Source organism: Leuciscus leuciscus (assembly GCF_965113295.1).
Source record: "Leuciscus leuciscus genome assembly, chromosome: 5".
In the NCBI taxonomy this organism is placed as follows: domain Eukaryota; kingdom Metazoa; phylum Chordata; class Actinopteri; order Cypriniformes; family Leuciscidae; genus Leuciscus; species Leuciscus leuciscus.
In genome coordinates this window covers 17,416,990-17,441,845 of record NC_138729.1, presented here as the reverse complement: position 1 = coordinate 17,441,845, position 24,856 = coordinate 17,416,990, and the positions used below count along the sequence as shown (strand labels likewise).

The following is a 24,856-nucleotide window of genomic DNA, read 5'->3' as shown; positions in this document are numbered from 1 at the left end:
CTCAAGGGTGGTAAATAGCCCTAGAAAGACTTTTTCTGCATGCTTGTGTACTGTTCTTTTTCCAATGAACTTGTCATCCTCTTTCACTTGATCCTCCCTTGCTTTTTCCTTGAGCAAGTTTTCCTGGCTGCCAGAGAAAGTGAACTTCTCTTTTGACAGACAAAGAATGAAGTAACTTCTCCAAAGTTACAACAGCGAACTCTGGATCGCTGTACCCACGCACAGTGCCAAAAAAAAAAAAAAAAAAATTTGGCAAGCGTGATGACGCATTTCCCGGCAGAATACACAACTTGTTGTGAAAGGTCTAGAAACGGCAGTTGGAACTGGACTCTTGACATTTAAATACAGCTGTAAATCATATAGAAACATATAAATTCAGGGGGCCGTTTGCTTTGTCACGCCAGAGGATTACCCAAGCAAATAATAAAACAAACGGCTCATCTTCAACTTGTAGACTGAGCTGCTGACCAATACATTTGTCAATCCTGAATTGTGTTAATAAGGGGCTGTAAAAAAGGAGTTTCAGCTTCTTTGTAAGTTGAGAACAAAAGAAACGTTTTCAATATTCTTGTATGAATTCTGAAAGGTAGCTGCCAAAAGCAAATAATTGACTAAATTGCTCCTCCACAGGGTAAGTGCTTCTACCCGGTGTAATTATTGTATTTAAAGAGCCAATAAATGCATAATTTTTGTCTTTGTCATGTCATTTTAAAGAATTTTAGGGGATAATAATGTAAATTCTTTCATTATCTGATGGCTATCACATCCATCCAGATGACCCTGCACTAAGCTCCACCTCTCTTGGCTACTGTCGCTAACTCAGACAACTAACTAACTCCACTTTTCGGAGATTTGTTATTAGCTTGATTTTTTCAGTAAAATTGATTGGATATTTTTCTTTTATTATTATTATTATTATTGTATTTTCATGTAAAGTAAAAAAAAACTTTTTTTTTTTAAATGTGAAAAAGAAGACTGCGAGAGTTTTTGCTTATGAATAAAAAAATCCAAACAAAATATAAAAAAATCCAAACGAAATAAAAAATTAACAATGTAAACAATATAATTCATTGGAGTATTAGTTGTAACTTTATAGTAACAGATTATATATTTTAATTGAAATGATCTGGAAGAATCAATGTGCTTACCTATATGAAATTTTTTCACATAGAAAAATTTAATGGATCAGGGTTTCATCCTTATTCCCACAAAATGAGCAAGAATGGTCAACATCCATATATTTTGCCACAGGATTCACAGGATATATTTCATCTAAGATATTAAAATAAACTTCTTTCATCTTATCGGGAATGTAATACTTATGAGGTAACAAACAGGCTTCTTTCCAGTCTATAAACTCAATAAGAGATGCCCAGTAAAATTTGCTTCTAGGAACAGTGTATTTTTTATTCTGAAGAATTTGTTGAATATACTGATTAGTCTTTTTTTTTTTTTTTATTGACCTATTCCATCTAAGATAAAATCAGGTTCTTTGGTTTCACTCTTACTAAAATTGATATTTTACAGATTTACTTAGACTAAAAGGAACTGCTTTGAGCACTGCATTATATTCTTTAAAGTGTAAGGGGATATTATGAACAAACATTCAATTTTCTTAAGACAACATTTTACCAGATTTATCAAAACTTTTAAGAATTTAAGAGTTGTTCTCCATAGAAAGGTTTTATGTGGTGAAAGATTGTGTAACATACAGTAACTTCCAGGCAAGAAGAGCCTGCTGATGAAATTTAGGCAATCTATTAGGCAAGTAATTACATTTTAATATAAAGGGATGGCCACCTATTTTTGTGAAGATATGATACAATCTAAAGTCGAACACTTTAGGTCAGTGCAACCGGTCAGTGACGGCAGAGGTATGTAACCCTCATTCCCTGAAAGAGGGAACGGAGACGTAGTCGACGTGTCGACTGATTGGGATCACGCTAGGGAGCCTGTCATCTTCGAGTATTGTAAAAACGACCCAATGGACATTGGTGTGCGTGAATCGCATCACACGCCCTGCCCCGCGGCGCGAGTATAAATACAGAAGTGGATGCACGCACCAGTTGTTTTTCATTGAGGAGCCGAGCGGGCCCCGGTCAGCGGTGGTACAGCAATAGTGGCTGGGGGACTACGTCTCCGTTCCCTCCTTCAGGAAACGAGGGTTACATACGTAACCGAGACGTTCCCTTTCAGTCGGGCACGTTCGGATCCCTATGGGAAGGGATCCCTAGTAAGACGCCACTAGTGCTGCCACCTTTCAGTGCCTAGACAAGCCTCCTGGTCTTCCCAATTGGAATAGGACAGGGCTTAGGACAGGAAGTCACTGCTGTTCCAGAGGTCCACTGGGAAAGCGTACCTTTCGTTGGAAGGCATACGCTGCGGAATCCTGCCTGAAGGGTTTCTTTCTCTGTGGAGAATACACATATGGACTGAGCGAACTTAGCGGGCAGTACAACATATGGTATGTCACTGAAGTGGCTCCAGCGCAACCGGTCAGTGACGGCAGAGCAGGCTCTGCCAAGGGAAGACACAGGCTTGCCGCAGGAAGTCAAAACCATGGAAGAATACACAAATGGGATGTTGTAACACAAGTTACACAAGCATACAAGTGATACTGTAGGTCTAGCATCGGACGCTCCGCCACGTCCAACACCGACGGAGTGAGGAGGAACTCAACAGGGTTCGAAGAGGGAACTCAACTGGAGCAAAAAGGTGCACTTATCCAGTCCAAAGGAGGGGAATGGCACAGCAAGCCGACAATACAAACTGGGCTAAGGTGAAGTTGGCTTCGTGTGAAGAGAGCCCACGGAAGCAACCGGCTCGACACATAGGCTATTTTCTTAGCGAATGTGCTGGTGTCGCCCAGCCCACAGCTCTGAATCTTTTAGCAAGGCACTCATGTCAATGCCCAGGAAGGAGCTACACTCTCTTTTTGGAGGAGCTCACTACCCAGGTGGGCACAGTGCACCTTGGGAATTTCACCAAGATGATGGCAACACTAATCTTTTAGTGGGCCAACCTCTGCATGGAAACCGCCTTCCCTTCTGCTGGTTTGTGAAACAGACGAGAGCTGGAAAGGTCCTGTGACTTTGCATTCTGTCCTGAATAACCGCAAGGCGGGAGGAACAGAGAAATGTCAGGGCTGGGTCTGCCTTCTCCGGGGCAGCGCTTGCAGGCTCACCACCTGGTCCTGTTTTAAGGAAGAGGCAGGAACCTTGGGCACATATCCAGGCCGGGGTCTCACATTAGTGAGAGTTAGCCGGCCCGAACCCAGGTACGATTCGTTGACCGAAAATGTGTGCAGGTCCCCTACCTTCTTGATAGAGCAAGCAAGCAGGAGAACTGTTTCTTTAAAAACTGATTTTTAACTCAACTACCTGTAGTGCTCAGGGGAGGTCTCAGAGTGTAGTAGCACTGGAGATGGCTCCCAAGAAGGTATAGAGGGGGCGCAAGGAAGATTTCATCTTGCTCCGCTCAGGAACCTGACGATCAGGTCGTACTTCCTATGTCTCAACCGCATCCTGATGTGCTTTAAGGGCAACATCATTTTGAGGGTGGAGCGGAACAGCCACACTTCCACCCACCCTCTGCAGGAAGCACAGAAGTGATTGAACACTCTCGGGTGTCCTCTTGTGAGAAGAACACCAACAACGAACAGGTTCTACTTCAGATCGTAAGCAAGCCTCATTTTTTAGAGGGAGCTCTCGCAGAAGTAATAGTATCTACGTTCTTTCAGAGGTAGATAGCTGAACCACTGCAACGGAACCTGGATTTCTCAGGTTCGGTGCGGGTGCGGGTGCCAATGGTGCGCCATCCTTGAAGTCTCAAAGGAATGAGTCAGGAAGGCTGTCTAGGGAACGAGGTCCTAGTTGGGCCATTACGGGGCAACTAAAAGAACCTGCTCCTCCTTACCTGACTTAACACAGTGATGTGCAAGAGGGCTCACTGGGGAATTCACGCATTTTGCGTAGGCCCCGGCGTCAGCTGTAAGCCGGTGTCTCCGTGTTTAAGGGAGTAAACAACTGGCAAGGTGACAAGATCAGAGCGGCAACAGATGTAACTGTGCGGCCCCGAAGATATCCCTGACAGCTGGAATGCCTGGGGAGTCTCCACTCTCTTCGGCAACAGGCTGTCCTGAGGCCACATGGGCGGCACAATTGAGCAGGCCGGAATTTAAAGTGGAAGAAGCGACCTCAGAAGCTTATGACTCCATAGGAGGAAGTGGCAGGCGAGTTGTGACATGCGAGGGAAGCGTATGAGCAACAGTCGCTGTACTGGGCAGTGCATCTTGCTGAGCAGCGGCATCAAGCAAGGAAACTGCTAACAACTCGAGGCAACTCTTACTGCATGCCCGTTATACATGGCCCCTGAGCTAGTGTTTTGTAGACACTTCTGTTCTAGGAGCAATAACCCTAGTCCGGAGAACCAAAAGGTCTGAACACGGCTTAGAGTTTGGCAGCATACCGGATGTTGTTAATACACGGAGCGTGCTGCTCTGCCACGGCCACCTAGGGGGTTGCCATATGCCACGGCCACCTAGGGGGTTGCGTCTCACATATGCCCCAGGAGCCTCTGAAGTTTATTCAGTGGGACCCTTTCTCACCTCTAAGCACAGACCGGACACATTCCATTTGTGAAACGTGTAAACCAAGTCCACCTCTGCACTGGAAAAAAGCTCCTCAGTCTGTAGATGAGTCACTCTTCTCCAGTTGACCTGAAGACCCAACTGGCTATGTAGCACTCGAAGGGAGGGACTTGTACTGAGATTTCAACCCCTCAAGCACACACACAAGAACAAAATCTCCACCCGGCCCTCCACCGGGGGAAGGGAGTGGATTGGACCAACTCCAAGAGCAACCTCCTCCATCCCTGAGTGGCCCGCTCAGGAACGCTTTCGCTGTCGCTTGCCACCTTGGCAGCGCCTAGAGCAGGCTGGGCGCCCCTACTGTGGCCAGCTCCATGCTGAGGCCTGGCTGGAGGCTGCTGCGGAGACCCAGTAGGAGCGGAAGCAGCAGCAGGGGGACACCCTCGGCGACGAGCAGGCGGAGGAACTGCCACCGGTGGGGGGTGGACAGCAGTAAACCGCAGGGGCAGGATGTGTCGGAAGTCCTCCGTCTGCGCTTGGGCAGCAGAGACATGTTGGGCGCAGCTCTCCACCGCGTCGCTGATCAGCCCAACCTGGGAAGTTGGGGAGACCAGGAACCGAACCTTGTCCGCATCCGCCATATCACCCAGGCTGAGCCAACGCTGGCACTCCTGGACCACTAAGGTGGACATCGCCAGACTGATCGTGCATGCCACGACACTTCTGCCCCGGAGGGCGAGGTCGGATGCGATGCGGAGCTCACCTATGAGCGCACGGTCTGCGCTGCCCCCGTGCATGTCCATGAGTGTCCTGGCCTGATAGACCTGTAGCAGCACCATGGCACGCAAGAGGAGGCGGTTTGCCCACAGGCTTTGAAAGCTCTGCCCGTCAGAATGGACGAGAACTCACAGGCCTTAGGGGGAGACGAGGGGCCCCCATCCAAAAGGACCATCACCAGTGCCGGAGCACACAGGGGATTGACCGTAGCAACACTGAACAGTGAACTGAAACAGTGAAGCACTCACTTTTCTGCCCTCTAACCAGCCATCATGAACCCAGAAATTTGATGCTGTTAAAACAGCAGTTGAGAGCTCAAAGCTCGCAATCCACCGCTATACTCGCGCTATAGAACCACCAGCCTGGGAGAGTCTTCCTTGAAGAACACAGACACACTCGCTCGTTGTAAACAACATTACTCTTCAGAGACATTGAGGCCGATCGGCTCCGAAGTGAAAGACAACTGGTGCGTGCATCGCTGTGGAGCGGGGCGTGTGATGCGATTCACACACACTAATGTCCATTGGCTCGTTTTTAAAATACTCGAAGATGACAGGCTCCCTAGCATGATCCCAATCACTTAAATCAGGTAAAGCGTATTCGTTAGCAGGTCAGGCTGTGGCATATCTACATACCAGGTCTATCCTTTAGGCATATCAGGCTGACCTGCTTAGAAACAGTGATGAAAGAGGTAGCTAGCGCTGACACCTGGTTTGGTCGAGCGGAGGTACTGTAGATCTGTTTGCATCTCTAGAGACGACACATTGTCCACTGTGGTTCTCCCTCATGCATCCAGCTCCTCTTGGGCTGGATGCTATGGTACAGACGTGGCCGAGGCTACGTCTGTATGCATTTCCCCGATCACGCTGCTCCCTGGAGTTCTGGAGAGGGCCCGTCTTCTGCTAGTAGCCCTGTTCTGGCTGGCCCAATATGGTTCTCGGACCTTGTGTCTCTCCTTGACGGCTCTCCTTTCAAGATTTTGGTCAGGAGGGACCTGTTGTCCCAAGAAGGGGGCACGATCTTTCACCCTCATCTGGAGTTATGGAAACTGTGGGCCTGTCCCCTGAGGGGACTCAGCTCATAGATGTCTCTTAACCAAGGTTGTTGAGACCATACTCCAATCCAGAGCTCCCTCCACAAGGAAACTGTATGCGCTGAAGTGTAGAGTGTTCACTTTATGGTGCGAAGAATGCCAGCTGGACCCATTTAACTGCCCTGTTGGTACAGTGCTGGAGTTCCTGCAACAGCGTTTCTCAGCAGGGTTATCCCCCTCCACCTTGAAGGTTTATGTGGTGACCATAGCTGCTTACCACACTCCTTTGTGTTGTGTTTCTTTAGGGGGAGACCCACTGGTTACTTGTTTCCTCTGTGGCACGTTGAGACTGAGACCTGCCCAGCGCAAGAGAGCACCACCATGATATCTGGCCATCGTGTTGGAAGGCCTTGCTGCTGCTCCCTTTGAGCCTATTGAAGAGGTTCCAGAAAAGTTCCTCACCCTTAAAGACGGTCTTCCTTCTCGCTATCTCATCTCTTAAGAGAATTGGAGACCTACAGGCCCTGTCGGTAGCCCCTTCATGTCTGGAATTTGAACCGGGCATTGTGAAAGCCTTTCTTCACCCTAGGCCGGGTTGTGTTACTAAAATTCTGGGTCCCATTGTACTGGAGGCCTTCTGTCCTCCACCCTTTCAAACTTCAGACCAGGAGAAAGTTAATATGCTGTGCCCAGTCAGGGCTTTAAAGTCAGACCAGTTATTCATCTGTTTTGGGTCACCCAGGAAAGGGTGCCCAGCATCTAAGCAGAGGATGAGTAAGTGGGTAGTCAAGGCTGTCTCACTTGCTTATGAGTCAGCTGGTCTGCCTTCACCTATTGCTATACTCCATCAGGAGTATGGTCGCTTCTAAAGCTTTGCTTTCAGGAGTTTTCCTTCGTGACATTACCAACGCCATTGGACTGATTGCACACTTGCTTCAAGACATAATCACGCAGAGGCGTTCCCACAGCGTCTCGTTCCCTTTTCAGGGAACCAGGGTTTCAGTCGCAACCTGACACTTTTTCAACATTGATCATAATAAGAAATGTTTCTTAAGCAGAAAATCTTAATATCAGAATGATTTCTGAAGGATCATGTGACACGAAATACTGGGGTAATTGTTACTGAAAATTCAGATTGGCCTATACAGGAATTAATTAAATAAAAAAAATAAAAAATTAAAACAGTTATTTAAATTTCTCAATATTCCTGTTTTTACTGTATTTTTTTATCAAATAAATGCAGCCTTGGTGAGCATAAGAGACTTCTTTCAAAAACATTAACATATCTTACCAACCCCCACATTTTTAACAATAGCGTACATTAGAAAAGAGTTAAGTTAAGCTTGTCTGAGAAAATAGCAGATGGTTACAGTTGCTAAGGTAGGACTGGTCAGTAGCGTTTTAAGATGAATATTTCAATCTTTCAATAAATACTGTATATTCAAAGCAATAAGCCTTGTTTAGGCTATTCTGTGCTAAAGTTACACTTTTTACACTTTTAGTATACTAATAAAAATATACTTTTTATTTCCTTCTTTGGCATAATATATGTATTTTGGTTTTATTTTGTGTGGAGTCCACAAAGATATCATCTTGCACAATGACCTGAAAAAAGATCTGTAGATCTGGGGCATATCAGGTCATAACAGACAGCACTGTAATGATGTTTTAAATCCTTCCACCTTTTGGTGGTTCATTGGATTTAGAAAACAAAAACATTTGGTATGCTTACTGAGACGCTTCCACTGGAATTCTGTGTACTTGTGTCATTTTCGGGGGGATTTGGTGGGCTGTTTTCATTGTTTTTTTGGAAGGACTGTGTGTTTTTTCAATCCAGTGTTCCAATAACTAGTATACATTGCTTGTATTTGTCAGAGCTGTTGTCAGCCAATGTCTTTTCCTCCCTAATGCATCATCAATAGAGGATAACTGCCCTCACAAGCTCCACAGAGCAATTAGGAAAAACTAACCCGGGCCTCTGACGTGCTACAAGCAGACAGAAAAGCAACATTGACACAAAGCATCCTATTAGTTTGTTGGACTTGAGGATGACCAGGATTTGAATCCGTGCCTTGTAATGATGAGGTCTTCCATTTTAGAGGTGAGGTCATGACAGGAGAACTAAATTTGCTCCCAGTTGATGTGTTTAGTGGAGACACTAAACAATTTTCTACCAAAGTACTCCAGATTTCTGTTGAACGCAGATCTAATGCATGCCCCAATATACGTAAATCCTAAACTTAACTGCGAAATTGCACCCTATGCATGAAACTACATTGCCTTACATTGTGTAAAGGGCACAGATGAGCAATATGGAAATGGAATTTTGGGAAAATTGTTGTACACTGATAAAAATGATTTTGTGGTGAAGTAAATACTACAGAAAAAACAACAATGTAATTTACATGAAAAAGTAAGTTTAGGCAAGAATGAAAAAAACGAAGTAAATTCTATTGTAGTAGTCAATTCAAGCGTGTAGAAATGAAAGCATAAATATCAACGTTATAAAATTAAGTAAAATTACTCAACTTTTTTGATACTGGTGTTCCCATCATGCACTGGGCCTTGAATAATTAATGAGATTGATTTTTCACTGTTTTCCAGCTGTATTTATACTGTTTTATCATTGCTTTTGTTGTTAGGATTAGTTACTTGCCATTTTGTGACATTTGGAGTTGACAAATTCAAACACAAAAACGATCCATCAAATGTTACCCTCATTGTGTATTGTCTACCAAGTATTGAGGTCTCTGCGTTCACTTAACGTGGAACTTTTGAAATGTAGATATGGTGTCTCACACAATATCATTGCATTATTTAATTAGATGTTTCTAAGTAAAGCAAAGTAAAGTGTGGTTTAATTCAATGTTAATTTGAGTGAAATGTATTGCAAATGAAACTTCAACTAAATAGATATTACTCAACCTTTTACTAGCCAAGTTAAAATTACTTATTTGCTTTGTTACTTTCACTTAAATTATTAACTGTTAAGTAGAGTTTACTTAAGTTAATCCCATATGTGAAATTTACTTTAAAAATATGCGTGTGGAATTTACTTAAAGTATTCGTGAAAAAACTTGCCAAAGAAAAATTTAAGTAATTTTGACTTATTGTTCTTTTCAGTGTAGGTCAGTTGTAGGATCTGAACTGGTGAGTCGCAAACCCAAGTGCAGACTACATTAACTTGCTAAAAATGCTTTGTTTGTGCAGAGAAGACATTTATAAACCAAACACTCTAACTATAAAGTCAATGTCCATTTGAATAGGAATATATTTCATTGTTTGATTTTAAAGGGATAGTTTACCCAAAAATGTTGTCATTACTTACCCACCCTCAGGTTGCTCCTCAAGTATCTTCCAAAGAAGATATTTGGTAACCAGACAGTTGACAGCACCCACTGAGTTACATAGAAGGAAAAAAAATGCTATGGAAGTCAATGGTTACTGTCAACTGTCTGGTTACAAAATATATTCTTTTATGTTCAACAGAAAAAAGAAACTCATAAAGGTTTGGAACAACATGAGGGTGAGCAGAGTAAATGATGACACATTTTTTTATTTTTGGGTGAACTATCCCTTTAAGGCCATTTTCTGTTTTCATTTGTGTCTCAAACTATTTCGGTAGCACTGACGGAATTTTCCGGCTTTCTGTGTTTTCACTGTTATGCGGTAGGGTGCACTATTACACATCTTCTGAAAGACTACTGAATCTCTTGATCAAAACACATGCAGAGGTTGCAGAAACAAGCGATATCATGTGTAATCATATGCATATTATGTAAAATAAAGTGATCATCAACATTGAACAGCATATAAATCAAAACTGCCGAATGTTACTGAATGAAATGTTGACCTAGGCGAGCTATAGGACTGTGCAAGCTCTGTGGGTGTTGATGGACTTGATCTACTCCATCTATGTTTTGATCATAGTTCTGAATCCGATCCAGATGTAGTCTTTGACAAAAACATGATTTTCTCAGCTTCTTGCTCAAAATGTTGCTTTTTTTTTTATGAATAAGATTATTATTATTATTTTTATTATTTTTATATAAAGCAGAAGGTCTGTTCTTTCCTTTGATATATTGCATGTCAGATATTCATACAACAAAATATTCTGGGGGACATGACATTTTTGAGACAATTATTAATATTCAGTCTAAAATTTTCATTTTGAAGCAAAATAAGTTGAGAACCACTAAACTTCATGGTTGTACAACCTGGCATGTTTGTGTGACCAAACAAACAAAAAAATAAGTTTTGAATGAGTTTCCTTTCATCGGTGTGGGCGATGGCTCAAATCTGCTTTTATTCCTACTGAGGCTACTGGAGGTTACAGTACCTCACAATTACCTCTACTACCGTCCCAATGACATCAATACAGAAAAGGTCAGATGTTGTGAGAACATTCAGCGGTTGCAAGGTTTGCTGAAGTAAAAGTGCACTGACAGCTCAGCTTACTGTCAAAAGCTTCCTGCAGACTTCTCAACCTCACTTCTTTCAAGCTTATGTCAGAGTTTGTCTGACTCTCGTGAAATGCTGATATTTATACTATCCAGATGTCATAGTCTCAGGGGCATGAACTGAACATTAAAAGTAAGTTTGCTTGCATTGGCGTCACCTAATGTCAGTTTAGAAGTCATTTATTTGGAAGCAAACAACATAGTAACTCTAGCTGGACAAATTTGTACTCTGATACCTTCAGTATTAAACATCTGCATCCTGCACTGTTTTTAAATGATGTGTGCAGTTTGTTGAGGTGTGCTATTATATTCTTTTTGTGGACTTAATATTCTTTTTGTTTAATATTTCTATTTTAGAAATAGTGTAAAAAGAAAAATTGTTTAAAACAATGTTCAAGTAAAATGAAATGCATTTAAGAACATATGAATAAATATATTTGTTAAAAATTCTGATATTATTTTAATTACTCATTTTGGCATTAGTACAATGAAAATATACTGTAAAAGCTTTTTTTTTTTTTTATAATAATATTACATTCAAATTTTGTTGTATTATAATGTTGTTTTCTCAATAATGTCATGTGGAATATTTCTCATACACTATTTATAAATGAAAATATAGAGCTGCCATTCTTTTTTATGAAGGGGTTCCCTCGATTTGAAGGTCCTTGCTGTCTTATTTTAGTATCTTTATATACATTTTGAATTAGTTTATATTTTCCATTTCATTTTCATTTTAGTTAGAATTGTAATAATGTAGTTATGTTTTTTGAGCCAATTTTTATTAGTTTTTGGTTTTATTAAAAGAAGTCTACATCATTTTTAGTAATTATTATTTTAGTTTGTTATTTTAGTACATAAAGTTAACTAATTGAAAATGATAAATGTCACCTAAACAACTAGATTTAAAAAAAAGTTAATTTATATATATATATATATATATATATATATATATAGTTTTAGTTAATAACCCTGCTCCTTGGTATCCTCTGATCTACTGTAAGACACGTGATTTCAGCTATAACTCAATTCTGATGAAATGTTCAGTGACTACGTTTTGCGTTTGCACTGTAGTGTTGATGCACGGTATTTTCACGAAAGATTTTTGTTTTGTTTGTTTTCCCTGGAAACAATTCAGGGATGGCGAAGGGCAACAAAAACATTTTGAAGACACATACACACGCACACATAACAACTGGATAAGTGTTGGTTGGTTGTAATGTGGAGTGTGGCAATGGAGGGAATGTTGTCAGCCAGAGTTTGTGGGCACTATGAATGGACTAGATTTACAGTTGGGAAAATCCCCTACAGTGGATGGGGACACCAAAAGGAAAGGCCTGTGTATTTCACAAGGGCAATGAGAGGGCATTCCTTCCCTCAGTGCTCCGAACACAAGAGATCCCTTGTTCCTCTGTAGGCATATATGCTTTAGCATTTTCTCTTTTTTCACTCTGCGCTTGCACGATCCCAGTGCGCTCACACTGATCTGACATATAGCTAACAGGGAATAAAAAGACTGCACTTTCTGTTTGACAGCAAGGTAAAAACAAGCTGAGATGAGCATACATTGATGTTGGTTCATGTAAAATAGACGCTCAGGTTTGGATCAGATTCTCAAAAATGAGTTCTATTCCTTAGACATTTTTTGACACATGGGGTGTTCTCACTGACAAACAGGAATAACAAACTATTTGGTTAATTCTGCCCAAAAACAGTATGCTCCAGCTCCAGTGTTCCGCATCCTCTTTTTCCCAAATTTAGAACATTTAGAACTAAATAAAAGGATAGCAATGTTCTTCATAGAATGAAAACACATTGTGCTTTGTTCAGCTACAAATCATTAAACACTCGCATGCACTCAGCTTTCACTGTATCTAATTTGCCAAAACTGCAAGAATAATGATGACTGATGTCTGATAGATAGCACATCTCACGACAGTATCAACCAAGGTCAAATGTAAGGAATTGTGTTACCGTTTTCATTTTATGTTTGAAACAAACATAAGTTTGTTTCCATTGTTTTCGTTCTTTGAACTGTTTGTAGTCATTGATGACATTTCCATCTACTCATTTACAGATTATTTATATCATTCTTGTTGAAAAATATTGTCTTCAGAGATTTTAATGATGGTGCACGCTTTCAATTGGAAAAGAATGCTTTGGAATGGAGAAGATGCTTTGGTTGTAAATACAGCATCTTAATGACTTAATAGGATAGTTAATTAGTTAATTCTCATGTAGTTCAAAACTAGTGTGACTTGTGGAACACACACACAACATAATAACACTGTCAATGAGGACCAATGTTGTTTAGACCAAACATTCTTCAAAACATCTTTCCATAGAAGAAAGAAAGTCATAAATGATGACAAACATGTAATTGTTTGGGTGAACTATCACTTTAAAGCCATCATGACGGTGTTGTATTATGAAAAATGTGCTCATCTCAAGCTCTTGAACTCAACTCTCTTGATATTTTGTCTTTGCCAGGTGATTCCATTTCCGATGTCATGTGACATTCGAGAAGACTGTGCATGTCGAGACCCCGATGCCCAGGAGAACAACAAAGGAGTCCGCCACCGGTCCATTGGCTGAGCTTTGTACCCCCTGTGGCACCCAGGGGGCCTGCTGGGAAACCATTCTTCTCTACATGCTGCTTATAAGAGGGCCTTTCCACTCACACGCACTCCGACATGCCCTTGTTTCCTCATCAAACAACAACTTAAGAGGGTATGACACTCAAAAACAAACAACCAACCAAACACATCAACAACAGGTTTTGCAAAGGATATGAAGTGGAAGTTTTATGAATGACTTATGGCAATAGCAACCATAGATGTTGTCAAACTAAGGCTCAAACAAGCCTGGACTGACAGTTTTGTTGTTTTATGTTTGCTTTCATTGATCATTATTCGTAAAGCGCAACCATGGCAATGTTGTTTCCATGTAGAGCCAGAGGAAAAAAGGGGGAAAGGGAAAAAATGCAGCTGTTAATGTTTGACTGTTGTCAGAATGGGATGATAAATTGAGTCAAATCAAGACCACCAAACTAAAGTGAATCGATGAACGAGAGGACCGCTGATGTTTTCATGATGCCCCTTCATGTCTGACCTCCAAGACTGTTTCGATGACAGTTTAGCCATTCATTGTGTCCTCATATATCAAATGTTCACTGTGTTCTTATATTTATCAATTCAAATATCAAAGAGAAAATATACAAATGGACCTTAATAACAAATCCAAATTTGTCACACGGATGGCTTGAACTCCTCTGAATGTTTGAGCTGCTGTTACTCACTAATATATATATATATCTGGCTGACGACCTCAGCGCCTGCATGAAACATCGAGGGATGATGGGAATGTTTCACAGTGCATAGGAAGATGTACGAGTGCAGCTGCTGTGGCCCTAAATCACAAAATCCTGTATATCAGTAAGAAATGCACAAATCTGATGGCGAAAAATCATCAGAGGAGGTGTTGAATCAGTGAGTTACATCCCCAGCAGAGAGTGAGAGAGAGATTGTGAAAGAAGTTGTGTTAGCACAGCTGTTGCTGCTAGTTTTGCTGCTGTGGCCGTACAAGCCAATTCTGTCTATGGACAGTTTGTAGTTTAATTTAAGTGCAGTCTGCCATAGATTTGACCTCTGGTGCAAACAGATTTATGAATGTAGATCTACTAACATATTCCCCTCTGCATAATGTTTTTTAATAGACATTAGGGCTGTCAAAGTTAATGCACTAAATTACATAAAAAACTGTTTCAGTCTGTTCTTTGAGATTTTCGAAAAACTTTGGATAATTCTGAGCTAATTGAAATGGATTGTGTGTTCCCGGCAGAGCGTGTTTTTATCAGTAAATGATGAAAGATGTTCTTAATGGATCATTTATTTATCAATCCCGAAGGAGCGTTTAACAAATATCATTTGTATTCTTGGTGAAATTTAACTATTAGCAAAGTGAAATTTATCCATTAAGATTAAGTCCATAAAGTGCTATTCAATTTTCACAGTTTTGCATTTCCTGTCTGCGCATTTACTACAGTTTGTTAAATATAATGAATATTAAACATTAGATTGAATATAGAATTTCTTTTTGAGGCGAGTAAGGAGCATGGCTGCATAAATTTAGCTCTGTCCGGTGTCATTATGTTGATATGCCATCCATAATGCCAAACTCAAATAGACATTCTTTGGAACTGAATGCTTTAATGCTATGCATTATAACTATGACACAAATAATGAGATGAATCATTTTAATAGATTGACAGCCCTACTAGAACCACAATGGCCACTGAAATGATTGACTAAAAGAGTAATACAATTATGTACAGGCTGGAATGGCACATACCAGACATAATTAATCATTCAAATAAAATGGACAGTCAGTCTGAGTTTGCTTGCTGATGAAGAACCATTCAGAAGTACTGCCAACTTAATACAAAAAAAAGTTGTTTATTGACACAAAGAATGTAATTTAGGCTTCATTGTTGAATATTTAGCATTTTGCATTCACAAGGTGTTTGTGCTAGCTCAATCTGGTGTAGCATTATATGTGTAAAGAACAGTTAAGCTATGTAGAAAATATATTAATAGTCCTCCTCTGCAGTCCATTTTCATCTTGTTTTTTGTAACAGAAATATCTCATTGGCGGTTCATCAGTGCTTCCCTTTTTTGAGGTGCTCATTATTTTTGTGGGCAAAAAAACAAACAATATCACAACATCATTAGTGGATAATAGCGGTGTATGTAACGACTGACTAGTAATTCAACACAATACCAAATATGCTATTTTGTAGTAGGTGTAATAACAGGCATTGTTAAGTTTTATATTTGTATGTAAACCAGTGTAAAACTGGAGATTATAGTCCATGGTGTGGTAGTTTGTGGCAGTCAGTATGACCCCATAAAACACATGATCTTTTAATATCTGCAAAGTATAGCCATCTAAGAAACATCAAAATGACTTTGAAGCATTTTAGCCACCCTCACAATCTCTCTGAGCTCTTCAAAAATACATCTAAATGGCATCTTTCTCATTACATTAGCGATGTAGCATGGAAACAACAACAACAGCAAATGTTGTGATAACTTTTAGCAGGCTACTTATCAAACCAGGATATCCCAACATGGTTGTGTCAGCCCATAATAAGAGGTTATTTCTATGGCATTAATGTCTGAAGATAAATATTATGTTTTGCAGAAGTGAAGAGTTTAGGGTAGGAAGGGCCTTGTGTGTATATTTATATGTGGTGGTTTTGTTCAACTGTATCTGTCAATTAATATGTTTGACCACAGTTGCTGCACTTGTCTTTGTACCGTTCTTTTATAGATGAAATAGAAAAAAAAGAAAGAAAAAAGTTTACCATAAAAAAAGCTGCTATGGTCAGACAGGTTATTATAATTGTTCAATTAAATAGTCGTTTAGTGTATGACATCATTGAATAGTACTTTATAATGTGTATTGTTATTTTCTTCTCTTTTCACTACCTTTGGTTGAGACATTTAGAATAAAAGAGAGATGTGTGTAATCCAATTAAAAATACAGACGTTAAAAACACAGCTACCATCAAAGCATATCCAAAGGAAAAAAAAACCAACCTACGAGAGACATGGCAACAATAAACGTGATGACAGAGCAGGTCGTCACAGTCACTGATGACTTATTTATTCATGTACACAAGTAGCTCTGTTGTCATTTCTTTCGATGTAAAGATCATGTCATATTTAGTCTCTATTGACGTCTTTGTTCCTAGTATTAAACTGTATGTTATTATTGCATAGTAAATGCTAAAATACTGCTGCTTTTATTCAATTATCACTTGGAAAGAGTGCCTAGAACAAATACCAATATATGTGCAATCTTATGAACCAGTATCACGACCGGTTTCAGACATCACTGAAAATGGACCATTACTGAGCTTTACATACAGTTCTATCTTGGGGTTTTGTACACAAACAGTGATCACCTTTACTGTCCTTTTTTTTTTTCTGGAAATGTTAAGAAAAGCTCAATGCATTCTAACATCTCCTTTTTCTTCTGAAGCCATGAAAAACAAGATCATATCAAATGAAGTTTGGTGAAACAGTCTACTGTAAACATAACAGGATTTTTTTTTTTTTCTGTACCTCATGCCTGTAATGTTTGCTGCTTACTTATTCAGTATTTTAGTAATTTAAATCTCTTAGCAATATACAATGTTGTAAATAATATAATTATTTATTAAGAATGTTGTCTTTTTATTTATATTTACACAGTTCATCTAAGTTATTTTTGTATGTCTCCAGTGTTACTTGGTGTGATCAAAAGTCTTTTTTTCCCTTACTGTTTATTTCTCTGTCGGTTCCTCTGTTCCGGTTAGAAAGCAACGGTCTGGTGTAAGAAATGACCTGTTTTCCCAGCCACTCAATTTGTATGAGTAATAAATAAAAGTCTCTAATGCACAAGGAAAATGTTATAGAAATGTCACCTTTGGAAAATCGTACAAAGTGTTCCTTTGCCATATTGACTTCCACCCATGTTTTAGGTTCCATATGTTTGTATATTCTAGGGAAATTGGTCAGAGAGGTTCCGTTTCCAATTGCTGAGTAGATACATTGAACCGGTCTGGAGCAGCGGGGCTCGTGTGGTTTTGTGTAAATAGTAGAATAGGTGAGAGAAACTGAAAGACTGCTTGTGGTGGCTCAGCTGCTGATGTTTGGCCACATGTAGAAAGCCTCATGTATAGATTCCTTCTATAATCCTATGTGTGTCCCTACATTTTCATCCTCACCGCAGAAAGAGGCACGTCCTCATGTCCATAAATACAAAGAAAGTTGTACCTCAGCAAATTAATGTCCTGTTTTGTGATATTTCATATTTCCCTAGTGTTGCGTTTCCTTGAAGAATAACCCGTTTTCAGTGTATATTGCATTTTATTATTTGTAGAGCAAAATCCCCCAAGGTCACTTTGCATCCTGAGATTAGCGGCTTAGACTTTTGCAGTAATTTCACTTTTTTATGAAAAGTTTTATAGCTTCTGTATTTCCACACAGCTCGTGTAGGTTTTGTACAGAGCTCTCAGTAACATGAATGCACATTTTTGATGCCAATATTCCTCTAGTTCAGCAAGCATGTTTTTCTCAAATCTCATACCCAGTTGCATGATCAAAACCGTGTTCCCAAAGTCTGAGATGTAAAAATTTGATCGTGCGCTACTTTCATCAGAGTAGTATAGCAAAATTTAGATGCATTTTTCATAAAGTTTAATTGCAGTGAGAGAAATATCTTACCCCATACGTGTCATTTGAATATTCATTCTGTGTTTTAATTGTTCTTTTCAAAACCTACATATCTAAATCAACTATGTTACATGTTATTTGAAATATATATATTTTTTCCTGAGAATGTTTCTTTTCAATGCCCTGCTACATATTGTGTCATTGTTTGGTCTCCAAATTTGCTAATAATTCTACGACTGCACTGAAATAAAAATCAAGACCAGACATGATGACAAACCTGTTGTTCCTTTCTGGTGTATCTCAAATACAAACCTAAAAGGCTTGACCTCTTACACTGATGGTCTCCATATACTTAATGCACTGTTTTGGGCACTTACCACAATCTTATTTTAATAACCAACTGATTTGTACCATTTGTCATTTTTCATGATTATCTCGGATGTGAGCAGTTTGCCACTGTTGTTTTTGTTTGTTTGTTTGTTTGTTTTTATATATAATATTGTGATATTATTTGTCACAGAGCAGACTAGTGTACTGTATATTTTCATGAAATCCTCAAGCATTAATAACAGTAAGTACATCAATGTTATTTTTTCCTGATATGTATTATTTAGAAAATAAACACTGGTTAATGAAATGTAATTGTACCGCTTATGTTTAATTGCTTTATAAACCCTGATAGCTTCTTGTCAATAATGTTGCTCTTCCTGTAAGTATATTTCTGAAATATGTTTTAAACATTGTAATGGAAAGAATGGGAGACCAGGGTTACAGCAGTTCAAGGTTACTGGGTTTTGCTTTTTTTCCAAAATATGTTTAGCATTAAAGTCATCATGATATCAGAATGTTAGCCTATTTACTTTGTTAGCGCACAATACTAGTCTTGTGGTGAACAATTAATCCGTGCAAGTTAATACACAGAAGAGGAAGAAAAGTAACTAATTGTGTTACACCTGTGTGGTGTCACCTTCATTTATATAGCGCTTTCAACAATATAGAATTGTTTCAAAGCAGCTTTACATTGATTATAGGAAATTAAAGTAACAGAGGTTGTTTTGGCTTTACAGCAGCTCTAGAATAAAGTTATTGTCCAGCTAAAGTTAGTTTTGATTGATTCACTTCCGTTGCAGAGATCATTATTAACTAAGGGGGCGCTAACACGACACCGTTCTAACAGAAAACCCTTAATGCGCTCTGGCTGCTCATTCGCACAACAACAGTGCCTGGTGGCTCGAGAACGCAAACCTTGAAATAGGTTCCAAGGTGCAAGCGCTGATTTTTTATTTTTTAAACGTTATCATCTCTGAGTAAACTTCAAAAACGGGAATTTGTGAAAACGCGTGCACAATTTGATTACGTGTTTAGTCTTTAGGTATGCGCGTTTGAATATATATGTGCGCAGGCGTGTAAGTCTTTCTTTCCAAATTGACCTCAACAAATTACTTGTCTGGCCTTAAAAATTCATAATACAGAAATTTTGGTCGCTTCCGCATATCCATGTGAACTGGAATCATTTGACAACGTTTTATCTGTACAGAGGTAAAGGGAAGGGAAGGAGGCCTTCACAGGGGAGAGACTAGTTGACACTTCAGGACTGCGTTGTCGTCGTGTCCAGGCGCAGATCCTTCATCAGATCTGGATCCAGCGGACTGCGGTAAACCGCGGCATAAACAGAGAGAATAATATTAGCATAGACGTCATTCTTCTTATGATGAAACGAGTACATCAGGATTTATGGGAAGTGTTCCCATTTCCGGCTGACCTAATCTATGCAGCCTAACATTGAATTTTAAAATTGATGTGTTGTGTATGCTAGGTCAAAGAGATGTGTTTTTAGTCTAGATTAAAACTGATAGAGTGTGTCTGCTCCTTAGTATACAATCCGGATAACAATGTCGTACTGTTTTGAAACCACCCAGAGGAAAGAAAAATCAAAAATGAGATCTCATTAACATCTCAAACGTTTCTCCTAGACAACAATGAGGTTACTTCAATATAAAATGGAGACTTTTGCTTAAGTCTCCTGCTTCTCACACTTATCTCCTGAGACAAAAACAATAACACTCTCACAACGGTCTCCTCAAGTTTAGAAGAGATCTCCGCAACATCACACACTGTGCTCGTGTTTTTCTCCTTAGCTAGAGATACTGGTGGTCTCACATTTGTCCCCTCTAAAATTTTAAAAGAGATCTCAACAACATCAAACACTGTGCTCAGATTTTTCTCCTCAGCTAGAGAAACTATAGCTCTCATATTTGTCTCTTTTAAAATTTAGAAGAGATCTCAACATCACACACTGTGCTCAGATTTTTCTCTTAAACTAAAGACCCTGGTGGTCTCATAATAGTCTCCTCCAAAGCTTCAGACAAGATCTCAACAACATTAAACATACTGTGGGTTCAGATTTTTTTCAGCTTGAGGAGCTCTCAAATGTATCTCTTTTAAAGTTTAGAAGAGGCCTGAACAACTTCACACACACAAAAAAAAATCCATAAATTCAAAGTTTAAACCTATATTAAGAGTGAAGTTATGCAAAAATAAGGTTAACATTACTCTAAATTGCTGACACACATTAAGAGAACAGAGAATATCCAGTGTCTCTAGTTAAGGAGAAAATCTGAGCACAGTGCGTGAGTGTAACGTGTAAGCAGGGACGAGGCAGAGAGGTAATCCAGATGCAAGCACAAAAAATAAAACAAAAAAATAATCCAGGAACAAAGGTAAAATCCACAAAGAGAAAGCTGGAGAACAGAGGTTTAAATAGACTGGTTAACAAGGGGCTGACGAGGGACAGGTGTTGGTGATTGATGTCATGGGAACTAATGAGGGTAACTATGGTGACAAACAAGGTACAAGGCAAAACAGGAACCAAACACAGGAAGTGAACACAGAAACAATGGGGAACTAAGAATATACTTCAACATAAAAGTCCTACAAAAAAAGTCCTGTACAAGACAGTACAGGGATCATGATTGTGATGTTGAGTTCATGTCTGAAACTTTTTAGGACACAATTATGTGACCACCAGGGTCTTTAGTTTAAGAGAAACATCTGAGCACAGTGTGTGATGTTGTTGAGATCTCATGAGAGCTACAGTTTCTCAAAATCTGAACACAATGTGTGATGTTGAGGCCTCTTCTAAACTTTAGAGGAGACAAATGTGAGCGATCCAGTGTCTCTAGCTAAGGAGAAAATTCTGAGCATAGTGTGTGATGTTGTTGAGGTCTCTTCTGAAACTTAGGAGGAGACACATATGAGACCACTGGAGTCGTTCATTTAGGAGAGAAATCTGAGCACATTGTGTGATGTTGTTGAGATCTCTTCTAAAACTTTAAAGGAGAGTGTTGAGAGTTTTTGTCTCAGGATACATGTATGAGAAGCAGGAGACGTTTTGTTAATGTAACCTCATTTATGTTTTTAGTGTGTTTGGAAAATGTTCTGTATATACAATGCTGGGCATTGAATATCAATTTAAATTAGTAATCCTGAATATTCTGAAATGTATAATGGTTTTTAAATGATATTTTCAGTATTTACAATATTAGAAATATATTTTTTTTTTAATTTAACATGTTTCTCTTAAAATAAAATTGAAGACATCTTATGACAAAACTGATACCTAAATGAGACATATAAGAGAATCACCACTTAGTATCCTGAGCTTAGAGAAACCTCTGTCAGAGTCATAGGCTTGTGAGCAGCACATCGACATCAAGACACAACAGACAGCACAAGTTCGAGCCTCAGCTAAAGGTACTGTCCTGCTCCTGTTCCCTTTTTGCCTTTACCATTGTGTCCTGTCTCTCCTACTGTCCTGTCCATTAAAGGTGAAAAATCCCAATGTCATAAAAAACAAAACAATAATGATAAAAAAAAGAGCAACCTTTGCAAGGCAATAAAGAGATCTTTTAAGACTCCTTTCTCTTTTGTGCCTACTTTTATTTATATATAAGTAAATATAATAAATAAGGAATATTAGGAGAAATAACTGAGAAACAAAATTGATACTAAAATGAGAGATATTTGAGAATCACAACTAAGTCTCCTAAACTTAAAAAGAGCAACCTCTGAGCAATAAAATACAATAAAATGGAAATACAAAGCAATAAAATGGAGTCTTGAAAGAGATTGCAGCAAGACAGTAAAGAGATGTTCTATGTTTTTTCCACCGGAGTCTCAGTTTTGACTCTTTTTCTCTCAAATATTTTTCATGTCTCATTTGTGTCTATTTTTTGAGACTGTAATTTTGCAAGATACTTAGAATAGATTATGTGTGAATTAAGACACAGCAGCAGGTGACGAATTAGCCAGAAACAGTGGCTATTACAAGTGTTATACGCTCAGAAGAACCATTTACTTGTCATGGTGACGAGGATATTACATCATTGATGTGTTTTTACCGTGGCATCCATTGATCTTGTTCTGTTTTTAAAGAGTGTGTCATGCCATAATGTTCCCTTTCATCAGCCAAGCTACTGGGGTCCAAACAGAACTGATAGCAGAGTTTGTTCAGTAAGACAAACTTGAGATCAACTAAAGCTTCAGATAGAGAGAGAGAGCTGGTCCTTGTGACCTAAAAAGGCACATTTTACATTGCTGTAGAATTAACAGTCAAACTGCAACGCATCCTTTTTCAGTTGGCCGTTGTAAGTGGGTTAAACACATTTGCCCCAGCCACACCAGCCAACTGTGTTTGTGTTTTCCTGAGATCGGAGGCCACTCTGAGTAGGCAGTAAAACTGGCTTGAACGAGACAACTGTGGCTTTGTGGTTTTAAGAGCAGCCAGTTTAGTCCCAGCCTCACGAGGTCACCCAGAGTCCCGACTGCAGAAGAGAGGACGTCTGAAATCAGAGCAGGTGTCCCTCTTTCACTGAGGGATTTTCCCCCGGATTCCACAAAAGAGGAAAAACTGAAGCGCAAATCAGTTTTGGAAATGCACTTGACCTCAGGCAATGGTGGTGAACAATTATACCGAGCAGTGTAGCTTGTTATTTTTTAGCTCTATTCTGGGATACACTGGAGGAACTGGTGAAATTGCATCTGCTAAAGACTGGTGGTTAGTGTGAAAATACAACTTAAACAAGCCCACAGGATATGAGAATAAGTAGCTGTTTCTTTATTTGCATCAGGTTGTTTATCAAACTGGAACCTCGTGAGGATTTTACGCCCACAATATGACTGCTGTGCAACAGTGTCATTATTTAACTTTACATACCCAGAAACTTGATATCTGAATCATGGTAAATAATCTGTTATAGACACATGCAGAAAAGTCCTTGCCTATAGTGAAGATGGAACCAGTATCTAAATAATACATAATTAGATATGACCAAATAATGGTTCCAGAGAACATAAACTTATTATTATTATTATTATTATTATTAATGATCAAATGTCTTGTGTACTTTATTGTTTTTCATTTGTTTATTTGTTTTATTATTTTACAGTATTAAAATATAAGAATTAGATGTGATTAAAGAATAAATAAATTATTTTGTATTATTTATTTATTTTATTCATTAATATTGACAATAATATTTTATTCAAAGAGTGTAAAACTATTTCAATATTTAATGTGTTTATTTTGCTAATTACAATTGTTCCTCAGTTTAGGCATACCGGTAATTTTTTTTTATCCTGAAACAGTCACCATACTGAACTTTGAACTGAAAATACTCCATCCAACAACAAAACATCCTTGACATGCTAGAATTATTTATGTGCAAGAATATTATGAGCACCTTAATTCATTTACCATGTATGTGCAATAATGTATGAGCACTTTATTTCATTGTTGTTTGTTTTTTTGTGTGTGTGTTTTTTTATGTGCAAAAACATTATGAGCACTTTATTTCATTTACGTGCAATATGCCCTTCGTTTGTAATATGCATCTGATTATTCTTTAACTGTATTTGCCAAGTCCATAATTTCGTTGTATGTTTGTACAATGCCAATAAAGAAATCTGAAAGATGTTTAGAAAGACTGCTTTAAGTGTAAGATGCTGAGAGAAAGCTTCAGAAATAGCATGTTAGATTCTTGTGATCCTTACACTGTATGGAAACATTAATACTTCGAGGCTGTCTCTTGAATGAATGCACATTCACTGATGAAAATATAAACTCTAAATGTGTAATAGTTTGAGGTAATGAAGGCTGTGAAAATGAAAAGCAAGAAAAAAACTATGGCACGGGCTCTTCCCCATTTGTGAAATATTATGTTTATGGTACAAAATGTACCCAGGGCCTATACATGATATTTTTATGGGCCTATGCTTACACCCGCAGAATTCACTGCTGCTGAAAAACAGCCCAAATACAACGCAGGTCTGCAGCGGATTGTGTTACTTTCCAGAATTCTTCTGGCACTCGATGAAGACACAGGGCCATTATCCCCGCATAGTTGCTTAAATAGTTCTCCCTGTATAATTTTAGCATTAAAGTTAAAGCAAAAATGAGCCCTACCAGCTCATATTTTTCCAGCATCATGACCACCTCATCACTCGCTGCTCTCCTTAATCCCCATAGACATGTTTAGCCCTGTGAGACCCTTCAAAAAAAAAAAAGTCAAATAGTAGAAACTATCACACCCAGGCAGCAACTCTTCTCCACTGCACCACATAATAAACTCATTAAGTGCCTGACTATCATCACACTTTGAACTTGATAGCAGGGATTGGAAAACAGTGCCATTCACATATTTAATGACATGACAATTATCCTGAGTACTTCGGCATTTGTTTGTATAAAGTATGAAGAGAATAGATGACAGCACACAAC

The 24,856-nt window shown here is 39.0% G+C and overlaps 1 protein-coding gene across 2 annotated transcripts in view; it reads left to right on the top strand.

Annotated features, from left to right (window-relative positions):
• The window catches only part of pappab (pregnancy-associated plasma protein A, pappalysin 1b), a 109,257-nt gene extending 90,542 nt beyond the window's left edge, over positions 1-18,715 (top strand). For both annotated transcript variants that reach the window (XM_082169727.1, XM_082169726.1), the window contains exon 22: positions 13,349-18,715. In XM_082169727.1, coding sequence (XP_082025853.1) covers positions 13,349-13,453 — 105 coding nt within the window. In that variant the 3' untranslated portion in view covers positions 13,454-18,715. The remainder of the gene's footprint in view (positions 1-13,348) is intronic.
• Positions 18,716-24,856: the final 6,141 nt, after the last annotated feature.